At 41.4% G+C, this 24,686-nt stretch overlaps 1 protein-coding gene across 2 annotated transcripts in view; it reads left to right on the forward strand.

The window, feature by feature from the left end:
• LOC137996531 (Fanconi anemia group G protein-like) overlaps window positions 1–22,820 on the forward strand; it is a 31,894-nt gene extending 9,074 nt beyond the window's left edge. The window contains exons 3-20 of one of the 2 annotated variants that reach the window (XM_068841974.1): window positions 5,621–5,688; window positions 6,571–6,640; window positions 8,612–8,758; window positions 9,186–9,389; window positions 10,770–10,861; window positions 11,071–11,167; window positions 11,879–12,019; window positions 13,116–13,246; window positions 15,087–15,233; window positions 15,316–15,515; window positions 16,241–16,310; window positions 16,858–17,005; window positions 17,909–18,083; window positions 18,633–18,742; window positions 19,201–19,268; window positions 20,259–20,355; window positions 20,663–20,807; window positions 21,889–22,818. In XM_068841974.1, coding sequence (XP_068698075.1) covers window positions 5,621–5,688; window positions 6,571–6,640; window positions 8,612–8,758; window positions 9,186–9,389; window positions 10,770–10,861; window positions 11,071–11,167; window positions 11,879–12,019; window positions 13,116–13,246; window positions 15,087–15,233; window positions 15,316–15,515; window positions 16,241–16,310; window positions 16,858–17,005; window positions 17,909–18,083; window positions 18,633–18,742; window positions 19,201–19,268; window positions 20,259–20,355; window positions 20,663–20,807; window positions 21,889–21,994 — 2,216 coding nt within the window. In that variant the 3' untranslated portion in view covers window positions 21,995–22,818. Of the gene's footprint in view, window positions 1–5,620; window positions 5,689–6,570; window positions 6,641–8,611; window positions 8,759–9,185; window positions 9,390–10,769; window positions 10,862–11,070; window positions 11,168–11,878; window positions 12,020–13,115; window positions 13,247–15,086; window positions 15,234–15,315; window positions 15,516–16,240; window positions 16,311–16,857; window positions 17,006–17,908; window positions 18,084–18,632; window positions 18,743–19,200; window positions 19,269–20,258; window positions 20,356–20,662; window positions 20,808–21,888 lie in introns of both variants that reach the window. The other variant, XM_068841975.1, reaches the window with a different exon arrangement.
• Window positions 22,821–24,686: the final 1,866 nt, after the last annotated feature.

Genomic DNA, 24,686 nt, shown 5'->3' on the forward strand with positions numbered 1-24,686 from the left:
ACGCTAACAAACGCCTGCAAGGCGCTACTGACCGGACTAGCTCCCGGTCGTGAACCATGTAACTATAACAAACGCTACAGAACGCACCAAAACGCTGAACAACGCTACCAGACGGCCAAGACACTAACAACCGCCTGCAAAACACTACTGACCAGACTAGCTCCTAGTCGTTAACTATGTTAAATTTCATTTAACTATATTTAACGCCCGCGTCGCCAGTGGAGGGTAGGTGCCCAGGAAGCCTGGGGGCTGAAACTGAAGTCACATCCCCAAGGCACTAGAACACCCGACTGGCCTGCCCAACCCGCAACCAAGCCACGAGCCCCCTGCGCCATGCCGAAGGGATCTCCGGGTAGGAAGGACCCGGAGCAAGGGGGCTCAGGGCAACTAGGCCTAAGCCCCCGATAGCCCAAACCTGAGGCACCCACCCCCGCTGGTAACCAGAGTAATCCACTACCTGTTACGCCACCAACTGGTAGGAAACACGGACAATGGAACTAACTGGAGTTCTGATATAGATCTGGTATGCCTCGCTCGACCAACGCCCCAAGATTTTGATCAGGTGATCCGGAACACCATGTGCCGCTGCAGTTGTCGCCGCCCCAATCTGGAAACTATGGCCAGAGTAGGAGCCGGAGTACCCAGCCCCATGTAGGATAGACTGCAAAAAGGATGATAGCTGCTGCCGGCTAAGAGGACGACCATCACTAAACAAGAACAGGGGCCCTGGAGCAGACCCACGCAGAGACAAGTAAGTGCCCAATGCTGTTATGGGGCACACAGAGCCCGAGCCACACCCCAAGTAGATATCACAACCCACACGGAAGGGGTCTGTCTTGGAACACTTGATACGGACTTTGAAACAAGAGGGATTCACCAAGGAGTCCGCTTGCAGGTTGCTAACAGTCATATGGGTGTGAGGATCGAATGCCGAGTTGACCGTGAATTCGCCCGCACGCAAAAACCCAAAAAATGCCAAGCAGCACGCAGCCCACAACATCACATGGTCTCTAGTAGACAGGTCCAAAGAGTACTGAATGACCTTCAGATGATCAACTGTGATAGGTAGGCGCCTGGGTGACACTGGACCTTGAACTCGCTTAATGCCCCTTAGCAGACGCTGCAAACGAAGACAGTTGACTAGCGGATCGGGAAGGCCATGGTCAATGTGAAGGGAGCGCACTGCTGACAGATAGACCTTGATGGAGGAATGGTTCAGGTTGTCGGCCGGGAAGGAAGCAAAGCGCATGAGAGTCTCCTCAGTGGCTGGGGGGATGGAGCCATCCTGGTTTGCACGACCATCCTGGCGGCAAAAGTCTGTAAATGAACGTTGGGCGGATCGGTACACTCGTCGGGTGGAAGGGGCAAGACCTTGGGTAAGTAAGAACCGACACTTCTGAGTCAAGGCATCTGAAGCGCTGCCAGAAGGGAGGCAGGAATAGGAGACGGGGTTGGGTCGGCCTGTGGCTCCAGGCGTCTGAACCGCTGAAATTGGAATCGAGAGAGTGCATCAGCAACTGGATTAGCTTTGCCTCGAACAGATGAAGCTGTAATGAGAAGGAATGATGGATGGCCAGCATAGTCAAATAACGCCGCAACACCATTAGGTTTTTGTCCCGCGAGGTGCCAGACTTAAGTACAGCCACCACAGACTCATTGTCACAAAAGAACTCGACCCGCCAAGATACCCACTGACGGCCCCACAGATAGGCTGCCACCACAATTGGGAAGAGCTCCTTGTACGCTATAGATGAGGAACTTTGTGCAGCTGACCAGGCACCAGCAAACCAGTGAGATTTAAAAATAGCTCCATAGCCCAAAGAGCCAGCTGCATCCGATGAGACCTGGAAGTCCGGGAGAGGTGCCCATGTGGGCATGTAGAAAAAACTGAGGCCATCCCAAGTTTGGAACAGTTCCCGCCACCAGGTTAAATCCCGCCGAAATTCCTGGTTAAGCCTAATGGGGTGATCATCACGGCGAAAGGCACAAAGCAAGTCGATCATCCGGCGAAGGAATGTCCTACCCTGTGGGGCGACCTTGCAGGCGTGATGGAGATGGCCAATCAGGGATTCCAGCTCGCGACGTTTACAAAAACGTTTTGCCGACCACTCATCTAACAGTGAAACAATCCTATCTCTCTTGTCAGTCGGAAGGCAAGCCTGAGGGTTCTTGGAGTCAAGTTAATCCGAAGGATTGTAAGACGAGTTGCGGGCCCCTCCAACTTATCTGGATGAAGGGGAAGGCCAAGTTTTGTACACAGACGAACGCAGGTTTGAAAGTTGTTGTGGCACACAGGGGACGCCGGTGGGCCCAAAGTGAGGAAATCGTCCAAGTAATGACCGAGAAATGTAACCTCATAATTGTGAACCAGGATCCATTCAACCAGGTCTGCAATGGCAGTGAAAATAAATGGTGCTGATTGCACCCCAAAAGGGAGCACCAAATCCACAAAATATTGCCCACGCCACTTCATGCCAAGAAGGGGGCAATCGTCCGGGTGGATAGCCACATTCCGATATGCACTGGCCACGTCGAACTTGGCCATTAACGTTCCTCGACCCAGAGACATTATGCCATCAAGGAAAGCATCCACCGACACATACTGAATTGTAAACGGGGGCTTAGGGATGCCGCATTGACACTTTGCCCCTCTGGGGATGATAGGTCTAAAATGAGACACCACTTCCCAGGCTGATTATTTTTGGGGATCACCCCGAAACGACTTATGTGCAATGACGGAAGCGGGGGCACTGGAAAAGGACCTGCCACCCTGCCAGAAGAGACTTCAGCTTGCAAGTAGGAGTCAATCACTGATAGGTGCTCAGCAGAGCTACGCATGTTTGAAGATGCAGATTTGAGGGACACCAAGGATGGGTCAAAGCCTATCCGAAATCCATCCCGTATGCCAGAAGTCACAAATGCCACAGCTGACTTGTTGGGATGGTGGCATAATTCGGCTTGAAATTGATCCAACTGTAATGGTGTGACCTGAGACACTGGAGATAACGGGGTAAAAGAGACAACTGCAACGCTGGCCTTAACTGGAACAGAAACGGGAACTGAGACTGGAACTGAAAGTGGAACAGGACAAAACAACTTTGCCAGCTGAGGCAATCCATTCGGCTGGCTAGGCAATGCAATCACATCATTAAAACTATGTACAAACACAACACTGGGCGTACCTCGCCCCTCAGTACTGTCCCCTTCTTCCTCCAGGGGAGGGGGAGCGGGAACGGGAACGAAATCCAGCTGAGCGGGGAAAGGGGCAGATAGCCTTGGTATGCTCTCCCTCGCAATTGCTGCAGTTGCGGCAGAACTTGCACCTCCCAAATGGCCACGGGCATTTCCCTTCATTCCAGGAATTGCAGAATGGTGTGCGTCGGTGGGAGTCTGGGCTGTCTGAGGAAGACTGAGGAAACCCGGAAAGGGAAAACGGCCTTGGTTGCAGTGAGGACGATGCTGGCAAACGCAAATGAAAACTATACAGATCCAAATTCATTTTGGACCAATCCGTAAGGCCCAAGGCAGCAGCATCCCTTCTGAAGGCCAGATCGTATTCAAGCCAAGCCAGACCTGGATATTGGCGGGCTGTTTGAATAATGAGCAGCTTATATCTGGTCAAGTCTAACCAACGCAGGGGGTGAGAGGCACACAGGACCAGCTGGAAAATCGTGAAGGCCTCAGTCCAAGTAAGAATATCCTTGATTTCAACCTGCCTGCGTTTTACGTTGGACACCAGGAGTTTACCCTCCAGGAAGGTCTGTGGTTCCTGATCCCCAGCTCGGAGATTGACTGTAAGTAGATCCGCCAACTCCACGAACTGGCCCTCGATGATCTTCTTGGCCAATTTCGCCGGGACTGGTGCATGACCAGGACCAACAATGAAAGCCTTCTCAGACCAAGGCTGCTGCCTAAGAAAATTTTAAAGGGGCCCTCAGAGCTAAACGCTGAGAACTTAGGAGCCCAACATATGAAGTGAAAGGTGTTGCTGTGAAAAATTTAGGAGCCCAGAGCTATTCTTTGGGAGCCCCAGGCTACCGGGCTCCTGTTAGGCAACAGCCTTGCAGACGCAGGCACTGATCCAGAGTTACCAAAACTTGGCAGGCTGCCGGATACACTGGGACTCGCAAATGGAGAGGTGATGGAGCTTGAGTCAGTGATGGCCGACACAGGAGAAAAGGTAGGAATGAAGGCAGGGAAAGTAAATGTACCTGATGACGCCCCAAAAGCCATAGATGAGACATTGACATCACAAGAAACAGCAGTCGATCCGGAGGAGCTAAATGGAGTGATGCCAACAGAAGTGCCAGGGACGGAGGGGGGTACTGGCGAGGGGGCGCTCCCTTGAATTGAAGAGATGATAGTCGGAAGGGTGCTTCCAAGTGCGCGAACAACAGCCTCGGCGATCGAATCGACGGCCAAAGGCGCCACAGGGCCAGAGGGAGCCGTAGAAACCACCATCGGCACGGGGGACAAGAGAGGTATGTCCTCCGAACGAAATCCAGCGGACAAGCTATTGTTGGTTGAACGAGGTGGGTTCGGCATGATGTATGATCGAACACCAACCAGCGACAAGCGAGTTAGAGGCGACCACGAAAAACAAGTGAAAAACAAACCAACAATGAAGGACGAAATCCTTTGGCCACACTAACGTATCGGCGAGCACACTATGGTCCAGGGACGAAAGAGCGACGAGTGAATGAAAGACAAACCAACAAACACGACAGCCGCCGAAGAAGAAGCCCCGGTCGATGACTGACGAAATCCTTTAGATTTTATTCCTTTGTTGACCACAACTAAGAACCGCTACACTAAGCCCGCCAAAATAAACGCCACGCTAACGTATCGGAGCACACGATGGTCCAAGGCACGAAAGAGCGATGAGCGAGTAAAGACAAACCAACAAACACGTCAGAGGGCAGGGAAACCACGGTCGATGACAGAAGAAATCCTTGTGTTTTTTTTTTTTTGTTGTTGTTTTATCCTTTGTTGACCACAACTGGGAACCGCTACACTAAGCCTGCCAAAGAAACGCCACGCTATCTGAGCAACGAGCCGACTATCAGAACAGGTACAAGAGAAGGTAAGACGAACCACAACATGGCGGTGAAGACGAGATGGAGACGGTCGAAGATCGAAGAACTTCTATTTCAACCTGGACAGCGACCAAGATAGCCAATGAAGCGAGAAGAAGAACGCCGAGAACCACTAAACTCCTAATCCGACTCACAACGCCACGCCAACAGAGCAACAAGCACGCTGCAAGCACATTGGACAACAATGCATGCACTAAGCAGGAATACTGCTGAACCATGTCAGCCCCAGGGCTCCCACAACCTAAAGAGTGCTGCAAACGCTACAAAAATGCATAAAAACGCTAACAAACGCCTGCAAGGCGCTACTGACCGGACTAGCTCCCGGTCGTGAACCATGTAACTATAACAAACGCTACAGAACGCACCAAAACGCTGAACAACGCTACCAGACGGCCAAGACACTAACAACCGCCTGCAAAACACTACTGACCAGACTAGCTCCTAGTCGTTAACTATGTTAAATTTCATTTAACTATATTAAGTATTGTTGTATCTGATCGTCCTTGTCTCTATATATTTCTCAGTTACATTCCCAAGCTTTGATGTCAAGGAATGGATTATTGAAAATGACCTGCTTGTGCATAGGTTAATGGTAAGTATAATTCATGCTTTGGTGCACAGTAAAAGACAATAGACACAACCTGGACGTAAACGAGGGGCAGGGAATGTACTGGCAAGGTGCGAATAATACCCACCGCTGGTATGGACTACCGGATGAGGGGCCTCGGCAACTAGCCAATGGGGTGCCTCATGCCTTTATTGCAAGGTGGGCGTAGTTGCCGGCATAATGTCCTGGAGCCAAGTTAACACAGTCCAGCAAAGTAACAAATTATATGCTCCCTCCCTAATGGGGCTTCAGCACAGGGCTGAAGGGGTGCCACAGGCAGCAATTTCCCGTCCATAGTTTATGAAAGAGAACTATTCAAATAGGTTATAAAGTAAAATACACAAGAACCAGAAAGCAAAAACGGGGAGGGGGGAAGGGTGGGAGGGAAGGATTAAATTGCTGAGCAGAAAAAGCAGAACGAGTTGAGCTTTGGAAATGTCAACTGAGAGGGCTCACTTGGCGGGAAGAAAAAAAGAGCCAAATAAGGTTGTCACATGATGGGAAGTCATACTCTCCTTTCAGGCTCTGCCCAGTATTTGCTTAGCAGCATTAACATCAGATTCTATTTTATTCTAAAATATCATGAAGAAATTTGTTTGCGTGGTGAATTTATTTCCATATATCATGATACAAGGCTGTTGCCTAACAGGAGCCCGGTAGCCTGGGGCTCCCAAAGAATAGCTCTGGGCGCCTTAATTTTTCACAGCAACACCTTTCACTTCTTATGTTGGGCTCCTAAGTTCTCAGCGTTTAGCTCTAAGGGCCCCTTTAAAATTTTCTTAGGCAGCAGCCTTGTGATAACTATTATTATTTTCCTTTAATAGTATATCACTAAGCCATTTCAATGCATTTTTCTACATAATTGAGGAAAATAAAGATGGAGAAACAGTCTCTAATGCTTTGGAGAAATTTGAATATCTGCTGGAGAGAGTGCAAGGTATCTGTGACTAAAAATGAAAACAAAACAGTAATTTCTAATTTAAGAAAGTGAAGTGCTGCGAGAAATAGAATCATTAACTGTTACTTTAACAATGGAAAGGTACTGTGAGGTTGTCTAGTGAAATCCTAAAATGGACTTTTATCCTCGTATTTGAGGCACAGGGACCCAAATGTCAAGAATAGTAAGCTGCTCACTGGTGCTCGCAGCAAAAATGTATCATTTTGATAGTAATGTAAACTTACATGTTTTTAATTAATATTAAAACTGGAACAAAAGTATTAATGGCAACTTTGAAAAACTCAACTGAATTCCAACCAATCAGCTAACAAATGCAATTAATTTTCATACCAACCACAAGAAAAAATCACGAGGTTACATTATTTTCTTTTTGCATTCAGGAACTACCAAAATATGGTTTACAAAACTAATGTACAAATTTCTCCTGTACATATGACAATATAATTATTTACCTCTTTTTGTATTAGAGTGACTTTCATACGACCTTGAAAAATAAATGTGAAAAAAACAGAACGTAAACAAAACTGCAAAACGCTTAATTGGCTTATCGAACAAAAACAAACAAGGGTGAATTTTCATTGGCTTTAATAGTGAACGTGGATGCAAACAACATCAGCTCTCCATGGAACTTTCTGGAAAGCGATCGGCATTTCGCTCTGACATCATTTGAAATGCAGTAATGTGATTGGGCAATCGAACTGTTTGCTGCCTATATTAGGAGTTTCCTTTGTGGGACTAAGGAGAAGCTTTGTTTTCATCTTGCCAAACATAATGGTCTGTGAAACAAATTTCGAGCACTTTTTCAAGGTCATATGAAAGTCGGTCTAATTCAAACATCCTTGGACATGTTAGTTACAGGTTAGCAAAGCAACAGTCATCCCATTCCAGGAGTGAGCTTGTAACCTAGGCATAAGAATTATAGTGAAAAAACACTAAATAAATGCTATCAGTTCTACGTGTGCTTTAAACTTGATGAAGTAAGGTTATCCTTATAATTATAGCATCATCTGTGTGTAGAGCAAGCAAAGAGTGCCAAAGTCATTTCTGGCAAGAAGAAAATAACATGTGTATATAGGGCTTATACAGGCTGACGGAATGTTTTGCTGAAAACCTCATTATTCTGAAAAAGCTGTTTGGTACTTCTGATTGGTGCAGGTTTTGGTTTCTGTCAAGAAACAGGAATGAATTTTCCATATATTTATTGGTATCGACTAGTAAACTGGAAATAATACAAACACATACTAAACTTTAGAAACTTAAGATCAAAAGGGAAAGGAAACTATAATGGTAAATGAGAATGAGCGTCGTCTTTGCTGGCGGCATTTCCTGGATATAACTGCAGTTCATCAAACCAACAAATGATACAACTAAGGCGACAAACCAAAATCCATACCAGATTGATCGAAAGGAATGTTATGGAACTAACTTAAGAGAGTGCTATGAAACTACATGAAGAAAAACCAAAGAAAAGGATCACTTAGTACATACAGTCAATTCCACTACACCAATGGCTTGCAAAGAACGAAAACCAAGAAGCAACTAGCACACAATTCCACATGCCAACAATGAATAATAAAGAGGTGTGTGGAAAAACTGAAACACAACATTACACCCCTTTTAACCTATTGACGCCTGGGAGTGAGACTCAACAGATTTTATTCCATCTAACGCCAGACAATTATTTTTACTCATCAACTGGGGTGTCGTAGGGCTCCTGAGCAGTGAATGGATTAATCGGAAACAGAAAACTGCAGCAGTTACATTCCTTGCTGATTTTATGTTTTGTTTTCATTGGGACTGATCTTTGATAAGCTGACAATCAGCTGGAGTTGTGCATGGTCAAGAGAGGAACTGTCTTTCTTTGGGACTAATAAACATTCTGAAAATCTTACTTACATGTAGCAATAGAACGTGGATTCAAACCTTTAAAAAGATGTCTTTATCTGGCAGGTATCCCACTAGAGGCTTCCTGTATATGCTATGAACTTGCCATAGCATATAATGTAAGCTTTTTGAAGTTACGAAGACAAAATAATAATTTGCCTGTTGGTGGGCATCATATAAGTGCTACCATTCTTCACAGAAGCCTTCTTAGAGGTATTTATACTGTCATCAATTTTACATTATTATTATTATTATTATTATTATTAATGATTACCAGAAAATAGCCAAGTTGAACAAGGTTCAATTAGCATAGCACCAAGTCGAGTCACCACGCTCAATCTCATTTCCAACAGGAGTGAATGCAATAATACGTAATCATTGTCTTATTAAATTGTAGTTAAATAATTTCTGAATATTTTGATATTATTTTAAGAATTTCTCCTCTCACTTTTAATTCAGCTGGGAAATATATTTAGCTGAACCAAGAGTTGGTGAGCCAATTGGAAAGCTACAAATAATTTATGCCAGTATTGTATTTTAATTCCATATGTAAGACTTTTGAAAACCCAAGTATGATTATGTTTTTGTCTTTTCAAGAAAGGTATATGGGATAATGTATAAGTATTGAATTGCATTCCAGCTCTTGAAGCCCTGAGAGTGGACTGTCCTTTACAAAAAGGGTTGGAAGAAGACAACAATTTATTCAGTGCATCAAACATTGACCAGACACTAAAGCAGCGGCTGCCATCATTGCTTCAAGCTTTCTGTGACAACAATATTGGATTTGCTGCTCTTATTTTAAATTGTTCTCTTTTGGCCTTCCTCTGGTTGGTTGATGAGTGTGGTGAGTCTGCCCACAATCAGTAATAGTGATTAAATGACAATAAGTTTACTTATTATAAAGTAAAGTAAAGCAAAGTAAAGCAACCATATTTAACGTCGATAACTCGTAACAGTAATTCAACTGACAAACCTGAGGTCGACGGTGCGCTCATTTTTCTCCCCCCTCTCCATCAGTGCTCAGTTTTACGGGTATTTAAAGCTACTTAGCTACACGGAAAGGAAAGAAGTCGAAACAAGGATGCGAGATCCGGGAATCGAACTCAGGACCTCTTGCACCAAGGCCACGCACTAACCGACTGTGCCATCCTTGCTCCTTTTGTGCCATCCTTGCTCCTTAAAATTAATATTGAAATAATTAATTAGTAATTTATACATAGCCCTGCAGACTAGATTACAGTAAACTTGATTCCATACTCTTTTCATGTCGGGGTTCTTTAATAGCTGAGTTAATGACCAAGCCTTGAAGGATAGCTGTTCTGTGACAGGGCCTACAATTTTTTGTCCTTATCCACGAAGACTTGTAAGTTCAACCATTATATTTTTAAGTCGGTACCTTCTACTCTTGACTGGTGTTCGAAACACAATGTTTTGGTCCCACTGAGCCAACTAGTTTGTAATTTCTTAGTAATTTCTTATTCATTACCTACTTAAAAGAATATAACTAAGCCAATTCTAAGCTTCTATTTACAAGTTTTTCAAAATTGAGTTAATTTAATACCCCAATTTAATAGCCAGCATTTATTGACATGTTGAAACCAGGAAAACTAAATGTCAGTATAACTGGATTCTATTTTTTCTAAGGTAAATATCCTTGAAGTTATGAAATTTGATAAATAATATAATAATTTATTTGACTGGACTCTATTTAGTGTCTGTACTATAAATCTATAATTGTAGAAACTCATCACTGCCATTTATTACCACATGAGTATTTTAGCCACCTCCTCTACTACACTTAGTCACTCTCCTACTATAAATGAGAGGAATGGAAGAGGCCACTGAAATTTGGGGTACCTAGGTTGTGGGCACCCACATTGACCTAAGTAGGCTTTTGAGTAAAAGCCAAGACAAACTGCTGTACTTGGCAATTAAAATTATTGTGAAGTACATGCATTTCTTCAGCTGCTGTAATTGTCCACTCTGAAGCCATTGTTAGTTAAGCTGTAAATTTAAAGTGTCCAGGTAAAGTGAACCTACATATGGTATTTTGAAATCTGCTTTTATTTTAAACACCCTCTAGACAGCTGCTATGGTGCATTTAGAGAAAATATGAATCCCAATTTAAATTCCAAAGGCACTCTTAATTACTCATGTTCTCAGATGCATGATGTTAACACATACTTTACTGATGAATGAGGCTCTTTCTATCCCTTTTTTACAGTGAAGAGAGACAAGGCCATAGAACTTCTATGTTTGATTCAAAATCACTTAAAGCGACTGGCAGGGAGTGCAGAATGTAGTTCCACAAAAAAGGTGATAAGGTGGTCAGAATTATGTAGAGAAGTGAACCCTTTCACTCCTGAGTGACGGGTAATGCTTAGTTAATTAGTTTGCGGGATGTCGTTAGTATTGACCATCTTCTTATTGGAGATTTTTTCTCAATCAAGTCTTGTTAGGTTTCAGTCTCCTCTGAATGATTTTCAACACCTGTCTACACACTTGTATTTCTTTTTCATTTCAAGGTGCCTCCTGAAGGATGTCCAGTGTATCTGTTTAGTTTAGGAGACTTTTCTTCCTTATCAAGTTGCATTGCCACATCATCAACAGCAGATGTTACAGGTGCAAATTATAGTAACCTTCAGTTGATCAGTCATTTAACAAATATAATAGACATTGGTCAGACCCATCATTTTATCCATTTTCCTCCGTGTTGGTATTTGTCTCATCATGCTCATCATTCTCAAGTTTGACACCAGTTCATAATATGGGGCTGTTCACTTGTTGTTGTGAATACAAGTACAGTGTAGTAAATCATAACTTGAAGATTTTGCTAACTTTGTATTAGTAAATTAATACCTGCATTGACAATAATTGGATGGCTTGGTTCCTGAGACTTCTAGTCTCCTTCGCAGCCGCTCGGGCCGGAGTCACGCAACGCTCCCCTTCGATTCTGTATGAGACTTCCAGAGGCTTCCACTTTTGGCAGCCAGCTGCTAGATGGAGACTGTTATGTCCAGGGGATTCTGGTACCCCATCCTTGAGCTCCCAGCCAGACAACAGTATGCACAAGCTGTAACTGCACCTTCCGAATAATAATTTGCATGCCTCACTGTACGGTAGCCTAAGGAGCTACATGTACCAGTTGTCATGTGCATGTAAATTTCTCCCTTTTTGTTCCCCCCAGTCGCATCATGTCAGGAAGTAAAGGACGTTTTTATTTGCAAGTTAGTCAGGCTAGACTAAAAGTGGTACATGTACATCCTGTAAGGTGGACAACAGAGAATTGTATTTTTTGAGGAAGGAAAACCCTACATTATTTCACTTCATTAGATGCACAGAACTTACTCTCAGTGGTAACCACTTTGTTGGCATTCTCAAACTTTGCAAATCAAGACTATACCAAGGTACTGACGACTCTTCAAGACAAAGTTGAAGGAATAGATGTTTGTTTCAGTGACATTTATCTCAAAGGTGAGAATCTACACTATTATAGGAATGGTTAGTCTTTCCTAAGTTGTTGGTCATACAGGTTATTCATTGACAATCAGCTCTTCTGTTCTAAAACGGCAAAAAGCTAAAAATACGGAATGATGATGACAAAGAAAAGCAAGATGATGCGTACTGTTAAATGACAAACATGGATTTTACACGCTTGCAATTACTTTTCCTGTACCCATTGTTGTGAGGAGGCATCAGGTGATGTTCAGGGCATGCACCAATAGTCAAGACAACTAGTGTCAGGCACACATTAACCCTTTGATGACCAAAGTGGCCTAAACCAGCCAGACTTAGTATTTTACTCTGTCTAACGCCAGACTATTTCACTCGTCAAAGGGGGGACCCCTGGGAGTCAATGGGTTAAATAGCTAATGTTAAATTTAGCTAATGGATGCTGCAAAAACAGCAGCAAGTGTTAAAAATTTGCTTCCCGGTCTCACAAAAATGCACAAGTGTACTGCAATTAATTCTTGAACCATCATTTCTGATTCCAATCTCACATGAGCATGAGACTATGCGGTAGACATCAACAAGGTAGCAATACACACAAATGAATAATAATATTATTTGCCAAACTGATGTCAATGTAACTGGTCAAAGAAGAATTTCCACTCAGAGCAGCCACATGCAAATTTAGTGCTCTCTCCTCTCCCATGTTTTTTAGAGTTTTTATTTTTTATTTTATATTTTATTTTATTTTATATAAACAGTATTTATTACACATTTGCTCTAAGAGCTTATGCTGTTTACAATGCATAACAGACAACGTGACGATCGAACAAAAACATACACACAAAAAAAAGAAATTAACAGAAACGGTTGGACAAGGAAATAAATGATAATGGATAATACTAAAGGGGACCTAAATGGAGATATTAATATTTTAGTGGACCTAGATGTTGTTAACCTGTTCACCACTAAAGAGGCCTCCATTGATGGGTAAAATCATGCTGCATTAGACAGACTGATATCTATAAGTCGCACTCTCAGGATGAATTCTGAAAGATAGGGTATCGTCTGCATCATGAGCTGACCAACAAATGACTTTTCCTTGTCTTTGATGTTGCAGGATATGTTTTGTATGTTCAGAATGAAGTGGACAGGGCTTTGCCTTTGTTTCAGCAGTGCGTTCACATGTCACTGCAGGGTCAACAAAAAGCTGCTTCGTTAATCATGGTGGGCTGTTGTTTTGCTGTCAAGGTCAGTATTGATTTGATTTGACTTTAATATTAAGTAAAACTAACCCAAATTCCATGATCAATTATTGTTGTGCACGTTTTTTGAGTTGGCAGTGTTGTACGCATGTATGGGAGCCAATGGAAGGGTGGTTTGGATCAAGAGATTTACATGTACAGTACTTGACAATGCGAGTACCAGGGAGATATCCTGCTCAGGAGCTCTTGGATCTTTTGCAACTATACAAGTTTCATTATTGATAAAATTAATGCCGGTAAATCTCTCCATCTACAGCAACCAAATTTAAACTCTAAGCGATTCTGATTTGACTTCTATCGTCATAAAAAAAGAATTTGGACCAAAATGTTGAGTGTAAGAGAATGCTAAGCCATTTTTTTGAAGATTTGCAAAGAGAAACCGAAAATTGCATTTCTGGGGCTTGCTAGTTCTAACAATTAGACCTTTCTGGATTAATTAAAAACACATTTACAACCATGAAGATCAAGGTTCAATGGCAAGGTGGTAAGAGCACTGTCCTCCCACAGATATGTCCTTTAATCTTTAATAGAGGTGCTCCTAAAACAGTAAAAACTATACTAGGAGGTTGAAGTTGAATCTAATATCTATATTTACAATAATAAATCCAATTGAATTTAAGAACACCAACCTAATTTGTAATAGGACTAAATCGATAAGTAAGTTGATCTAAATTTACACCAAAAACTAAATTACATGTATATAATTAAATTAATCATCAGTCTAATTTACAAAACCTTAAAATTTTAAATGATCAAGTAACAAAAAGTGAGTAAAGAAGTAAATGATGAATGAATAAATAGATAGATAAACAAATCACTGAAGAAATAAAAAGTACATATGTACTTGTAGTTTAGGTAAAATTACGTGAAATATCTAATAGTGGGCAAAAGTTCTGATTTAAAAATATATACTCTGCAATGGTAAAGTACTTACAGATAGTTGGTTCCATACTGCAATAGACCTTGGATAAAAAGAAAATTTATAGATATTGCAGTTGCCCCGGATATTGCGATAAGGAGTACAATTTGGAAGCAGAGATGCCCTGTCCAGAGGGAAAACCTCAGGAGGAAGTGGGATGCATATTAGACCTGAACTTGGTTAATTGAGACAACAATCTACGTTGTTCTAGGGTGTCCCACCCAAGTTGATTAATCATGGGAGTAACATGGGCTTAATCTAGAATAGTCATGTAAGACAAATCTAGCTGCCCTATTCTGGACCATTTCAATCTTGTTAATATTACGTTTAGTATAAGGGTTGCATGCAGACCGAGCATATTCTAACTGCGGGCGGACAAGAGTAAAGTAGGGTTTCAATTTCACATTTATAGTACTGTTACCCAGGAATCTTCTTAGAAGGCCCAGTGATCCATTGGTCTTGCTACAAATGAGGTTACAATGTTGGTTCCAATTGAGTTTCTGTGTAAAGTAATGCCTAAATATTTGGTAGTGGTTACTCTGAAGATGGCCTGGCCATTCATTAAATATGTAATCGTGACAAAAAGGAACAGTTCAAGCCTTTGCCTAATTCATCACCACTGTGGTCCAGCTTCATGAAACTAGCATCATTTTGGTTGAGTTTCTAAGGAGTTTTTCTCGTGGTACTCCAGTTTTTCCCTTTTGTCAAGAACCATTTCCTTTTTGGTCAGTCTTTTTAAAGGGTTTTTCTCCATTGACAGTTGGTGTTTTTAATAGTAAAGTCAATCCTGTCAGAAGGGCCTCTCCAGCCTCGGCTGATAATTAATATAGGGAAAAACTATCAGGTAAAAAACTCTATAGTAGTAAAACTAGTACTAAAAAGGAAGGATGTAAACAACACATTGCAGGGGAAACATCACACAGCAGTGGCCAAATTTAAGCAAGCCATGGAACATACTTTTCAGCAACTAGAAGCTCTTCTTAACACCTGTCTTCAATATCAGAAACTAGGAAATACTGAAGCTGAAATCCAAGGTCTGAAACTACTGAAACAGGTAAACACTGACATATCCTTTGACTCCAATGAATGATGGTGTGCCGGTGTCAACAAATTGTTTGTTTATTTTCTTTGTTTAGGCCAGCAGCATTGAAGAGGAAAACAAACAGTGCTATAGTGCGATTTTATTTCCAAGTGACCCTAGCCTACATGTATCTTACAATTTAGAATTAATGACTGTTCCACCACAATTTTGCTTCTCCGAGGGGATACTGGAGACCAGGATAAAGCCAGAACTCGTCACTTACATTTTGGCAAAGCGGTCAGCAGAACTTGGCAGGTTTGTGTGGTAATCCAAAGTATGTGAAATCTAATTTGCTCCAAAGCCGTTGATTTCAGTTATGAAATAAACTATAGAATTTTATTAGAATCAGTGGCATAGATTTGTTTCTACTCAATGGGTGCTGTTAAAGATGACTGTGTTTTTGCGGGCAAATACCTGCCTGGCACTGCCTGATCAAATTATTCACTTTCGACTCTTTTTTTATGGAGTAAAGTAAATCCCAGACAAATCTGAAATGAGCCACTTGTTATATCTCTCAATAAGTAATCCCGCAGTAATTGAACAGTATACTTAATGGGCCGTTACTATATTACAACAGTTTTTTGGTTGTTGCTTGCTTCATGGATCTAGAGATTCAATACGTATCTTTCAAATATTGTATTCTCGGTGTGTAGAATGCTTGCAAGCGGTGCAAAATGTGGAATAACGAATGTAAGAAGGTCACAATTGGCTTTGCTCACTTTTCGTATTCGCTGTGAATTAATGTGCTCGACCATACATGCATTTGTCATAACTTGGACTGAAATCCCACTAATAATTGCACGTTTTGGTGGTAATCTTTGAGTGAGGGATTCGTTGCAAGTTCTTTGATTCCTGTAAGTGTTCGTTATTATCCGTCTTATACCAGCCTTTAACGATCGTCAGAGGTTTCAAACTGCTAATCAAATGTCAATAAACAGGAATATATTCATCATATCTTATTCATAAATATCCCTTTGTAGGTTTGAGGATGCGGCCAACAATTATCTTGAGTTACTGGCCTATATTGTGGAAAATTGCTCGTCGGTCGCCGTAAGTAGTTCAGTTTTTTTTATTTGGGACGCAATTTTGCCGTCATCATTTTTGCAAATATCGGGAAATTTCAAGATATTTTATCCAAATTGGAAGTAACGTCATTGCTCGCACTTTCCGTACCTTAAATACCGAGTGGACAAAAAGTTGACCGATACTGATTATGACCAGTGTGTATAAAACAGTAAGACTTCTACGAAACCTGTAGTTTTAACACGCTGCCAACAACACCTGTTCGTTCATTCAAGGAGTGGTGGGTAAATTTGACGTTTTGAGTTGATCAGAAATGTATTCACTGGCACCTCAGTCGGACTAGTCCTCGATAGTACGTGTGAACAACTCACTCAAAAGGAAAAAGAAAAATTCAGTCATAATTGAATTTTTTATAGAAGCGTGCATGCCATCTAATTTAGGTATCTCGGACCAATTTTGAAGTGTTTCTTCGTGTTTTATTCTTCCGGCAATTTAATTAAAGAGAATGGTTGATGACCATGCACTTTCAGAGTCTAGTGGACATATTTTTCATCTCGCTGTCTTCTATTTACAGCCGGCCATGGCCACAATAGCAAGTCCCACTGAACTGTACAGGCGGTGTGCGGTAACACTGCTGAAAGCAGAAAGATACCAAGATACTCTTACTGTTTGTGATAAACTGTTGACAACTTCCGATTGGCGCCTCAATGAAAGTAAGCAAGGTATAAACCACATACTTGAACTTCATTTCAGACTTTTTTGTTGCTTTGACCCGTCAAAATGATTTTCCAATAGTTTCTGTCCAAAAAGACTGGAATCTCCTACCATTTGGAGATTGCAAATTGGATAAGGGGCAGGGGGAAATTCACGTTCAATGTCGTGGCTGGAAGTTTAGCTTCTCATTGCAGAAACCGTGGTTTTGCGTCTGTGGGGAATTAAAAACGGAAATGGTTTTATCAACTGGGTTGATATGGTAAATTTACCACCGTAGAGAAATTGGAAAGCTGACGTTTCGAGCGATAACCCTTCGTCACAGGGAGTTATGGATAATTGGGCTCCAGGTTGCCAGTGTTTTATATAGTGAAAGATGGAGCTACGCTATTGGTGGGGATATAGCAACGTGGATAACAAGAGTAAATTAGTTGAAAGAATAGCGTTCGTTTATTCCGTGGGGAGTGAGGGAGCCGATTTGAATGAATCTTTGGTCAGCATTTTTCGGCTTTCCGTGTTGCCCGTGTTTAGGGAAAGGCCGTTAATCACCTGGCACTGATGTATTGGTTAGAATGATTAGGTAAGTTGAAGTGTCCGCTAGCGACTGGTTAGGAAATAGGCCACAAAGACTTCACTACCCCCTCAGTTTATTCATGACATTGATTGTTGGCCTGTGCGGAGTCCTGCCAGTAGTCCGATGCTCTCATGTCCAGAGCTCACTAGCCCACGTCACCTCACTGGTGTGACGTGTCGAGGCATGTAGAGTCTGAATACTCAACTTATGATTAAGAATATAGAGAGTTGCGCTGTGGTTGGAGCAGTCCAGCTAGAGCGTGGAGAGATTCATCTGGGACTCACATTTGGTTCAGCAAATTTTCATTGTATGATTCTTTAATTGTTTGTCTTCGTGAAAGGCATGCAGGGTAGCATCTCCAGAGCTCCCAAGAAAAGACACCGTTCTGACGAAGATGATACAAAACCTGTATCCTCAAATGAAGAAATAGCTGTGTGCTGTGAGATGAGTCTGTTAAAGGCAAAGGCTTTAATTCATCTTCACCAACCAGTGGAAGCAATGCAGGATTTGAACAGGTATAGGTTATTATCATTGAGCCGATTTTTGGCGTAGTTTCCTTTGTCAAGTTATTTCTTTCACATCTTGACCGCTTTTTGAAACCGTCGTTAAATCATGTCTTCTTATGCTTTGCTTTGCTACATTGTTTGGTATTCTAGTTTGTACAAAGATGAGTGATCCTTGTCACTTTATAGACACCTGAAAAATTCTGGATTCGAACCCATGACCTTTAATTTGCGATGCCGGTGAGCTATGAAACCACATGGTTGGGAGCAGGTCAATTTTTGGGCTCATGGGTTCCCGTGTGTCAGTGACACACTCGGCTATTGCCTAGTGTGCCACTTTTTTGTTCTTTCCACATTTTGACGTCATCTTCGATCTATTGCTGAACAGACGCATGGCAACCGAAACATGGAATCAATGTGGCGCAGTTTTCACTTAAGACTGCAAAGTGACAGGGGTCTCAGTTAAACTTGGGTTTAAGGTAGATGGTTGTTGTGTTTAAATGTGTAATTACTATTTGTAGAGAAACCATTTTTCAATAAATTATTGCTTTTGGTTTTCAGGGTACTGAGAGCTCTGGATAGTGTCCAATCGTCAGTTTACTGTTCTATTCATCAAGACGGCCAAGAATCTTCTGTATCACAACAGCGAAAAAGGAGAAAACTTGAGACTGGTTTGTGACTTGTATAGAAATTTTGGCGCGTATGCCATCTTCGTCACCAGGGTGATTATCTACAGAGAGTGTAAACATGTATTGGCAAATCGGATGGGAAGGGAAAGGGGCGGAGACCAGATACGAGAGGTTTGTTGTTGCGCCCGCCTCATTCCCCACGCTCTTTTGCTTTCTAGCAGGTTTCGTTGAAGTCAACTTCTACGTGATGCTTCTGCGCTCGTTTGCTTCTATTTCATAGTACTTCGTAGTAATGTTTCTAAATATGGTATGGGCATTGCAAGTGTCCGAAAGTTCACGTTCCAGCATGTAGTTGTAAAAACGTTAGAAGTTGAATTAGAATTTAAATTGCGTGAGCTTTCCCAAACAATTTATATATAACAGACGCTCAGTTAGTAGTTCACGGTAAAGTTATTGCGTTTCAGTTTTGAATTGTTTTTAAACCAGTTTTGTTTTCTTAGACGAAGCAAGTACCTTGTTAGGGGAAGAAGAAAAAGAAGACGAACCAAATAAACTTGTTAAGATTAAGGTAAGCTTTGTTGCAACATAAATCTTGTTCATGCCTAATTTTGAGCTGGCCGGCGTCGTTTCCGGATTGTGCTCCGCTGTCGTGTTTGGTTGTCATCGTTCCATCTCTATTTCAGTCCAAAACACTTTCGTTTTAGACAAGAAACTTTCCCTTTTCTTTACTTTTTTCCTTTTCAAAGTACTTTAAGAGACCAGGCTCCGGTTCTTTGAAGGGTGGATAGCGACTTCCACCAGAGAACCATAGTTTTATTGTGGTTATATGCTGGATAGTGACTTACCCGCGGTAGATAAAGCTTTCACTTTATGAACAGTCGAAGCTAGCTTGGATCGTGTTATTAAAACTGAAGTACTTTTCTAACCACAAAAAGTTTACGCGAGCCTCGTGTATTCTGAGAAACAAGCACCTGGTCTGGTTTGTTTTCATTGGCAGATCTAGAAAATCACAATCTTAAGGACGGTGCCTCTATTTTTATTGCGCATACGTTATGCGCATCTCGAGACACTCGGTTTCTCATAGGTGATGCTTTCTAATACAGGGATATTTTTGCGCGCTTTCAAAACTATGACTAGAAAGCATAAGTTATAATTAGCAAGTGCTCTTGGTTTCCAAAAACAAAATTGGGGGTAACCATGCATTTTTCAGAGATTTATTAAGCTTCAATTTGGAAAAGAACGCCATACATTGCTTTGTATTTGAAGCTTTTTACAATGATTGTTGATTAATTATCTTTCAAAAATGCTTGGTTACCCCCAATTTTCTTTTTGGATTTCACCAACACTTGCTGAGTTGTGCTTTTCCCGCATATTCAAAAACCGCGCAAAAATACCAAGTTGAATTAGTAGGCACCGTCTTTAATTAAGCTTGGAAGGCAGATTCCATCTCAAATACATTATAACTGGCTTGTGACGTGGCAATATTTGCAAGCGACTTACATGACTTATTTCGTTCTTTTTTTTTTTTTTTTTTTTTTGTTGTTTTTTTGGTACGCAGGTGCAAGTTTACAAGCAAAAAGCGTCTATCCTAGAAGGTCTGGGTCAGACCCATGATGCCCTGCATCAGTTGCATCTCGGCTTAGAGTGTTTGGAAGGTGAGTGTCTTTTTGTAAAACGCCCAAATAATTACAGCCAGTTCTACAAAATGTTGTTCGATGTCTTTTAATATTATGGACATGTTTGAAAAAATGCTTAATCTTCGATTTCACTCTAACAAATATATGCTCCAGCCGCTCCTAGGCGCGCAGGGCACTGGAACAGTTTTACTCTGTTATAACGTTACCCTTGATTATGGCAGCGTTGAAAAAAAATGGGCCTTTTACATCTTGGATCAAAATCATTACAAGAAACCATAGATTAGTTGAATGGTTTTCAATTCTTGATTCTATTTTTCTTCTCCAGACGACCCTGGAACGGTTTATGAACACACCAAGCTCTTGTTCAAATTAGGTTCAGAGGAAGATGCTGTCACCAACTGGCTTCAGTTCAGAGGCATTAAGCATTTATATAGTAAAGAGGATCCTGACTGTATTAAAAGGATGTTGAGGTAAAACCATGCAAATAAGAGGTTCTAGTTATAGGTTTTTCATTGGTTGCAATTCGATGCGGATTGGAAAAGAACTTTCGAATGATCAACTTTCGAGTGATCAAACTGTAGGGTTTTAAGTATAGTTAGAACTACACTCTACTGCAGCGCTGCCACCATTTTGGTCGTCATGGCAACTTTTTGAAAGAATGAGCTTGGTGCCCTGAGGTCTGTGCAAACATAACAAACAGCACCAGCACCAGTAACCTGCTTTGTAGAAGCACCCCTAGGTTTATCTACTCTCTTAGGATCGCTTACCGATAAGTGGCTGACGGGAACCATGAGTGTGGCATTTTCCTCTTTCCTGCGCCTCGGTGCAACTACATTTGCTTCGTGCAATCGTGATGGAACTGGTCTGTCTTGGCGAGTGTAAACCGTGGCATTCGACTGACTTTTATTAAAGGTAGTGCTTTATCGTGGTTTCAGTCTTACCTCAGGGCTCGTCCGCGCCAGTATGTCTGTGACGAAACTTTATCTTGTCATCCCCAGCATTACGGCGTACCACAGGGGTCAGTTCTCGGGCCCATCCTCAACCTTTTTTAAACCTCACCTTTGGGGAACCTTGTGAAGAAACATGACATGTTATACCATTTCTATTTCCTTTCGTTACTTGAGCAGTAACGAAAGGAAAACCTGAATTTTTCAGGCTTTCCTTTCGAATCGTTACTCTCAAGTAACGTTACTTAAAATCAATTGAGTTATCCAGTGGATAGCGCTATCCAACCTTCGAACAACTGGGGCCTGGTCGTGCGTGACACGAATTTGATTCTCTCGTATCTCTTAAATCGTTCGCTGCGCTCACTCGTGAGAGATACTATCAGCACTCGAAGACTGGATTAAATTCGTATCCCAGTGCTGCCATTTATATCAAACTGTGGAACTGTAGCGCAGGCGCATGGTAATGGCTCCGTTCACGCCTTAGGATCTTTTAAGGCTTCTTTTCAACTTAATAAATTGCTTCTTTAACTGTTATTATATCTTTAGCCTGGAGAACTTTTTTCTTCTGTTGGTTCATGCCGCGATTTTTTGTATTGTTGCACAGTTCATCTATGGTCAGACGTGTTGATAACGAAGACGTGAGTGTGGAAAAAGTGCAAGAAATGGATCAGCAGATCGTACATTGGTGCAGCAAATCCGATGCCTGTTAAAGTGCACTTAATCTCAAATATTCATCTTTGTTCAGCTAAATAGTTCCACCTTCATGCAAAAAGCATACTTTATCATTTTCGCCTCGAAGTTTTACTTTTTGTGTGCCAAAAAGTTACGTAAGTCAGCAAAACTAGCCGTAATTTTGATCCACGAGCGAGCTGAAAGAGGCATGGGTCTATTCTGTATTTGACGTCACAAACTGCTTCAAAATATTTTTTTATATTGCAAACCAGTTTGTGACGTCAAATACAGAGTAGACCCCATGCATGCCTCTTTTAGCTCGGTCTTGGGTCAAAATGACGGCTAATTTTTGCTGACTTAGGTAACTTTTTGGCACACAAAAAGTGAAAAGTCGAGGGAATATGGTAAAATATGCTTGTTGAAGGTGGAAAGCTTTAGCTTAGTAAAGAAAAATATTTGAGGTTGGGTGCATGTATGAGCTGTTTTTTCATCTTGGTGACTTGTTAAAAATCTGGCGTTGCAAGCTCAGAGGATCCGAATTGAAAGCAGAACCTATTGTGACTAGTTTGCTCGCATTTTCAAGCGCTCAGCGCCGGCTACATATTCGCAGTCTGCGTTGTAATTGGCTCATTTGATTGTCTGTTTCGGTCGTGATTGGTCACAAGGGATATCTTGGCATCCAGTTGTATTCCGTTCGAATAGCTCTTAGTTTGTTACATTAGTCATACGTTGTTTAAACATCACCTAACTGTGGGACAATTGTAATTCGTTTGTTGACCTATCCTAATTTTTGTCGGTGACGTCTTGCCTATAGATAAAGCTTAAATACAGAGGAAATAAAGGAGAGAACTATATGTAAACTATTTAACACGTCGTGTGATTTTTTTGTTACCAGTGTTGTTTTCATCTTTGCGCTTCAGGTCCCAAAGTTCTATAAATTAAAGTTAATTAGCAAGCGCGTTGGCTATGAGATGGTAAATAGCCAACGACGCGCGTAGCGCCGAGTTGGCTATAACCAGTCCCATATCCAACAAGAGCGAATGGAATAATTGTTTTCTTAAATTCCTTGAACTTCAAAAGTTTGGTAGTACGAAATACGAGCCAAAAAAGCGAGAAAATCCGAGCAAACAAAAAATTGATGAAGATGCGCTGTTGTGTAATGCCTTGTGGTCAGACTCATCACAAAAACATTTCTCACCTTTTTGCGTACTTCTAAATTTCGGAATTGATCCGTTCTTTTCACAAAAAAGGGGTCTTTTTTGCTTTATTCAGAGAGAGATTTCGCTTTCCGGCGAAAATAAATTTAGCTTAGCGACGTTTAGTGCAATCATTTTCCATACAAGCGGGTCAAACTAGCTGATAACCGAGATTGAGTGAACCAATCAAAGCACGAGAAATGCATTAACCGAGGTTGAAAATTTAAGAATATGACATATATCTACTTCAGTGTACCGGGAAGCTAGAGATTTAAGCAAGAGAAAGAGAAGTTATTGTAGTGTTTCTTACAAACAGGAAATTATTGTATTTAAAAGTCATCGGTCTCTTCAGAGTACTTGACGTGAACAAGATGGAATAATCACGAAATACTCACTCCACTTCACCAAAAAAAAAATAACCTTAAATCACAGGAAATAACCGTTACAGTCGAGTCAGTCCAAAGTATTTTCAAAGAAAATGTTTGTATCTGAAATAAATAAGTTTTAGAATCGCCTATTTTTGTTTTCAAATTTCGCGGAGGCCGCCATCTTGAACAATTGTGTTGCCCAATAAGGCAACCATAACACACCACAATTGTTAAAGATGATGGCTGCGCCCTCGAAATTTTAAAGTGGTCACTACATAAACACTGTTTTAAAAACAAATTCGAACAAATTTGTTTGTAAACATAATTTCCTTTGGTTTAAACTTATTCTGTCAAGAGTGGAGGTTCCCTTTATGTACATTTTGAAGTGGAGTTGTCGTTAACGTTACATCCTAGCAAACGGCTTCGACATCTGTTTGATGTTGAACGATGTTAAGGATATTCACTTTCAACTAAAACAAAAGAAATGTTGAATGGATGTTGAAGCTAACTGTAAACGCTTTTAAATTCATTCAACATGTTACAACGCGGTTGAAACGTTGGCAAACGGTTGCGACGTTGCTGTTCAACAGAATCGAACGGGTGTTAAGCAAGCGTTGAAGCCCTATCGTTGTCCTTGCTAAACTCCCTTTGTTATTTGAGCTGCATGATGCCTTGCATGACGTCATTCAAAACAGGCCAATCCGATCCATTCTGAATAACAAATTAGGCAAGCTCTTTGTTATGACCCTTAACTCAAGGAAATTTGTCAATAAAAGCGGGAGTCGTTCTGTAATCGTAATCTCCCCACAGGCTTGGCAATCAAGAAATCATGTTCACTCTACTTGAACGACAGTCATCCACCTCTAGCCTTTCAGTTGGTGAATAAATTCCTTTCACCCTCACTTTTAACTTAAATTAGCTTACTCTTGCATCTTGTTTGTTTGTTTGTACATCCCCGTTAGGACATTCTTGGAACCAAAAATCAGTCTGTTTATTTCTAAGAATTCTATGTTTAGGACAAGGCATGTTTTTTCCGGGAAAAGGCACGGTTTCTCAGAAATAGTGGGTAATAGCCCTCGTCAGCCAATCAGCTTTTAGATATGCCGTTTCGTTAAGCAACCCAGTCACGCAAGAAGAGTTTTTCAATTTAAATGAGTCATTTCTTA

Source organism: Montipora foliosa, chromosome 3 (genome assembly GCF_036669935.1).
Source record: "Montipora foliosa isolate CH-2021 chromosome 3, ASM3666993v2, whole genome shotgun sequence".
NCBI lineage: Eukaryota > Metazoa > Cnidaria > Anthozoa > Scleractinia > Acroporidae > Montipora > Montipora foliosa.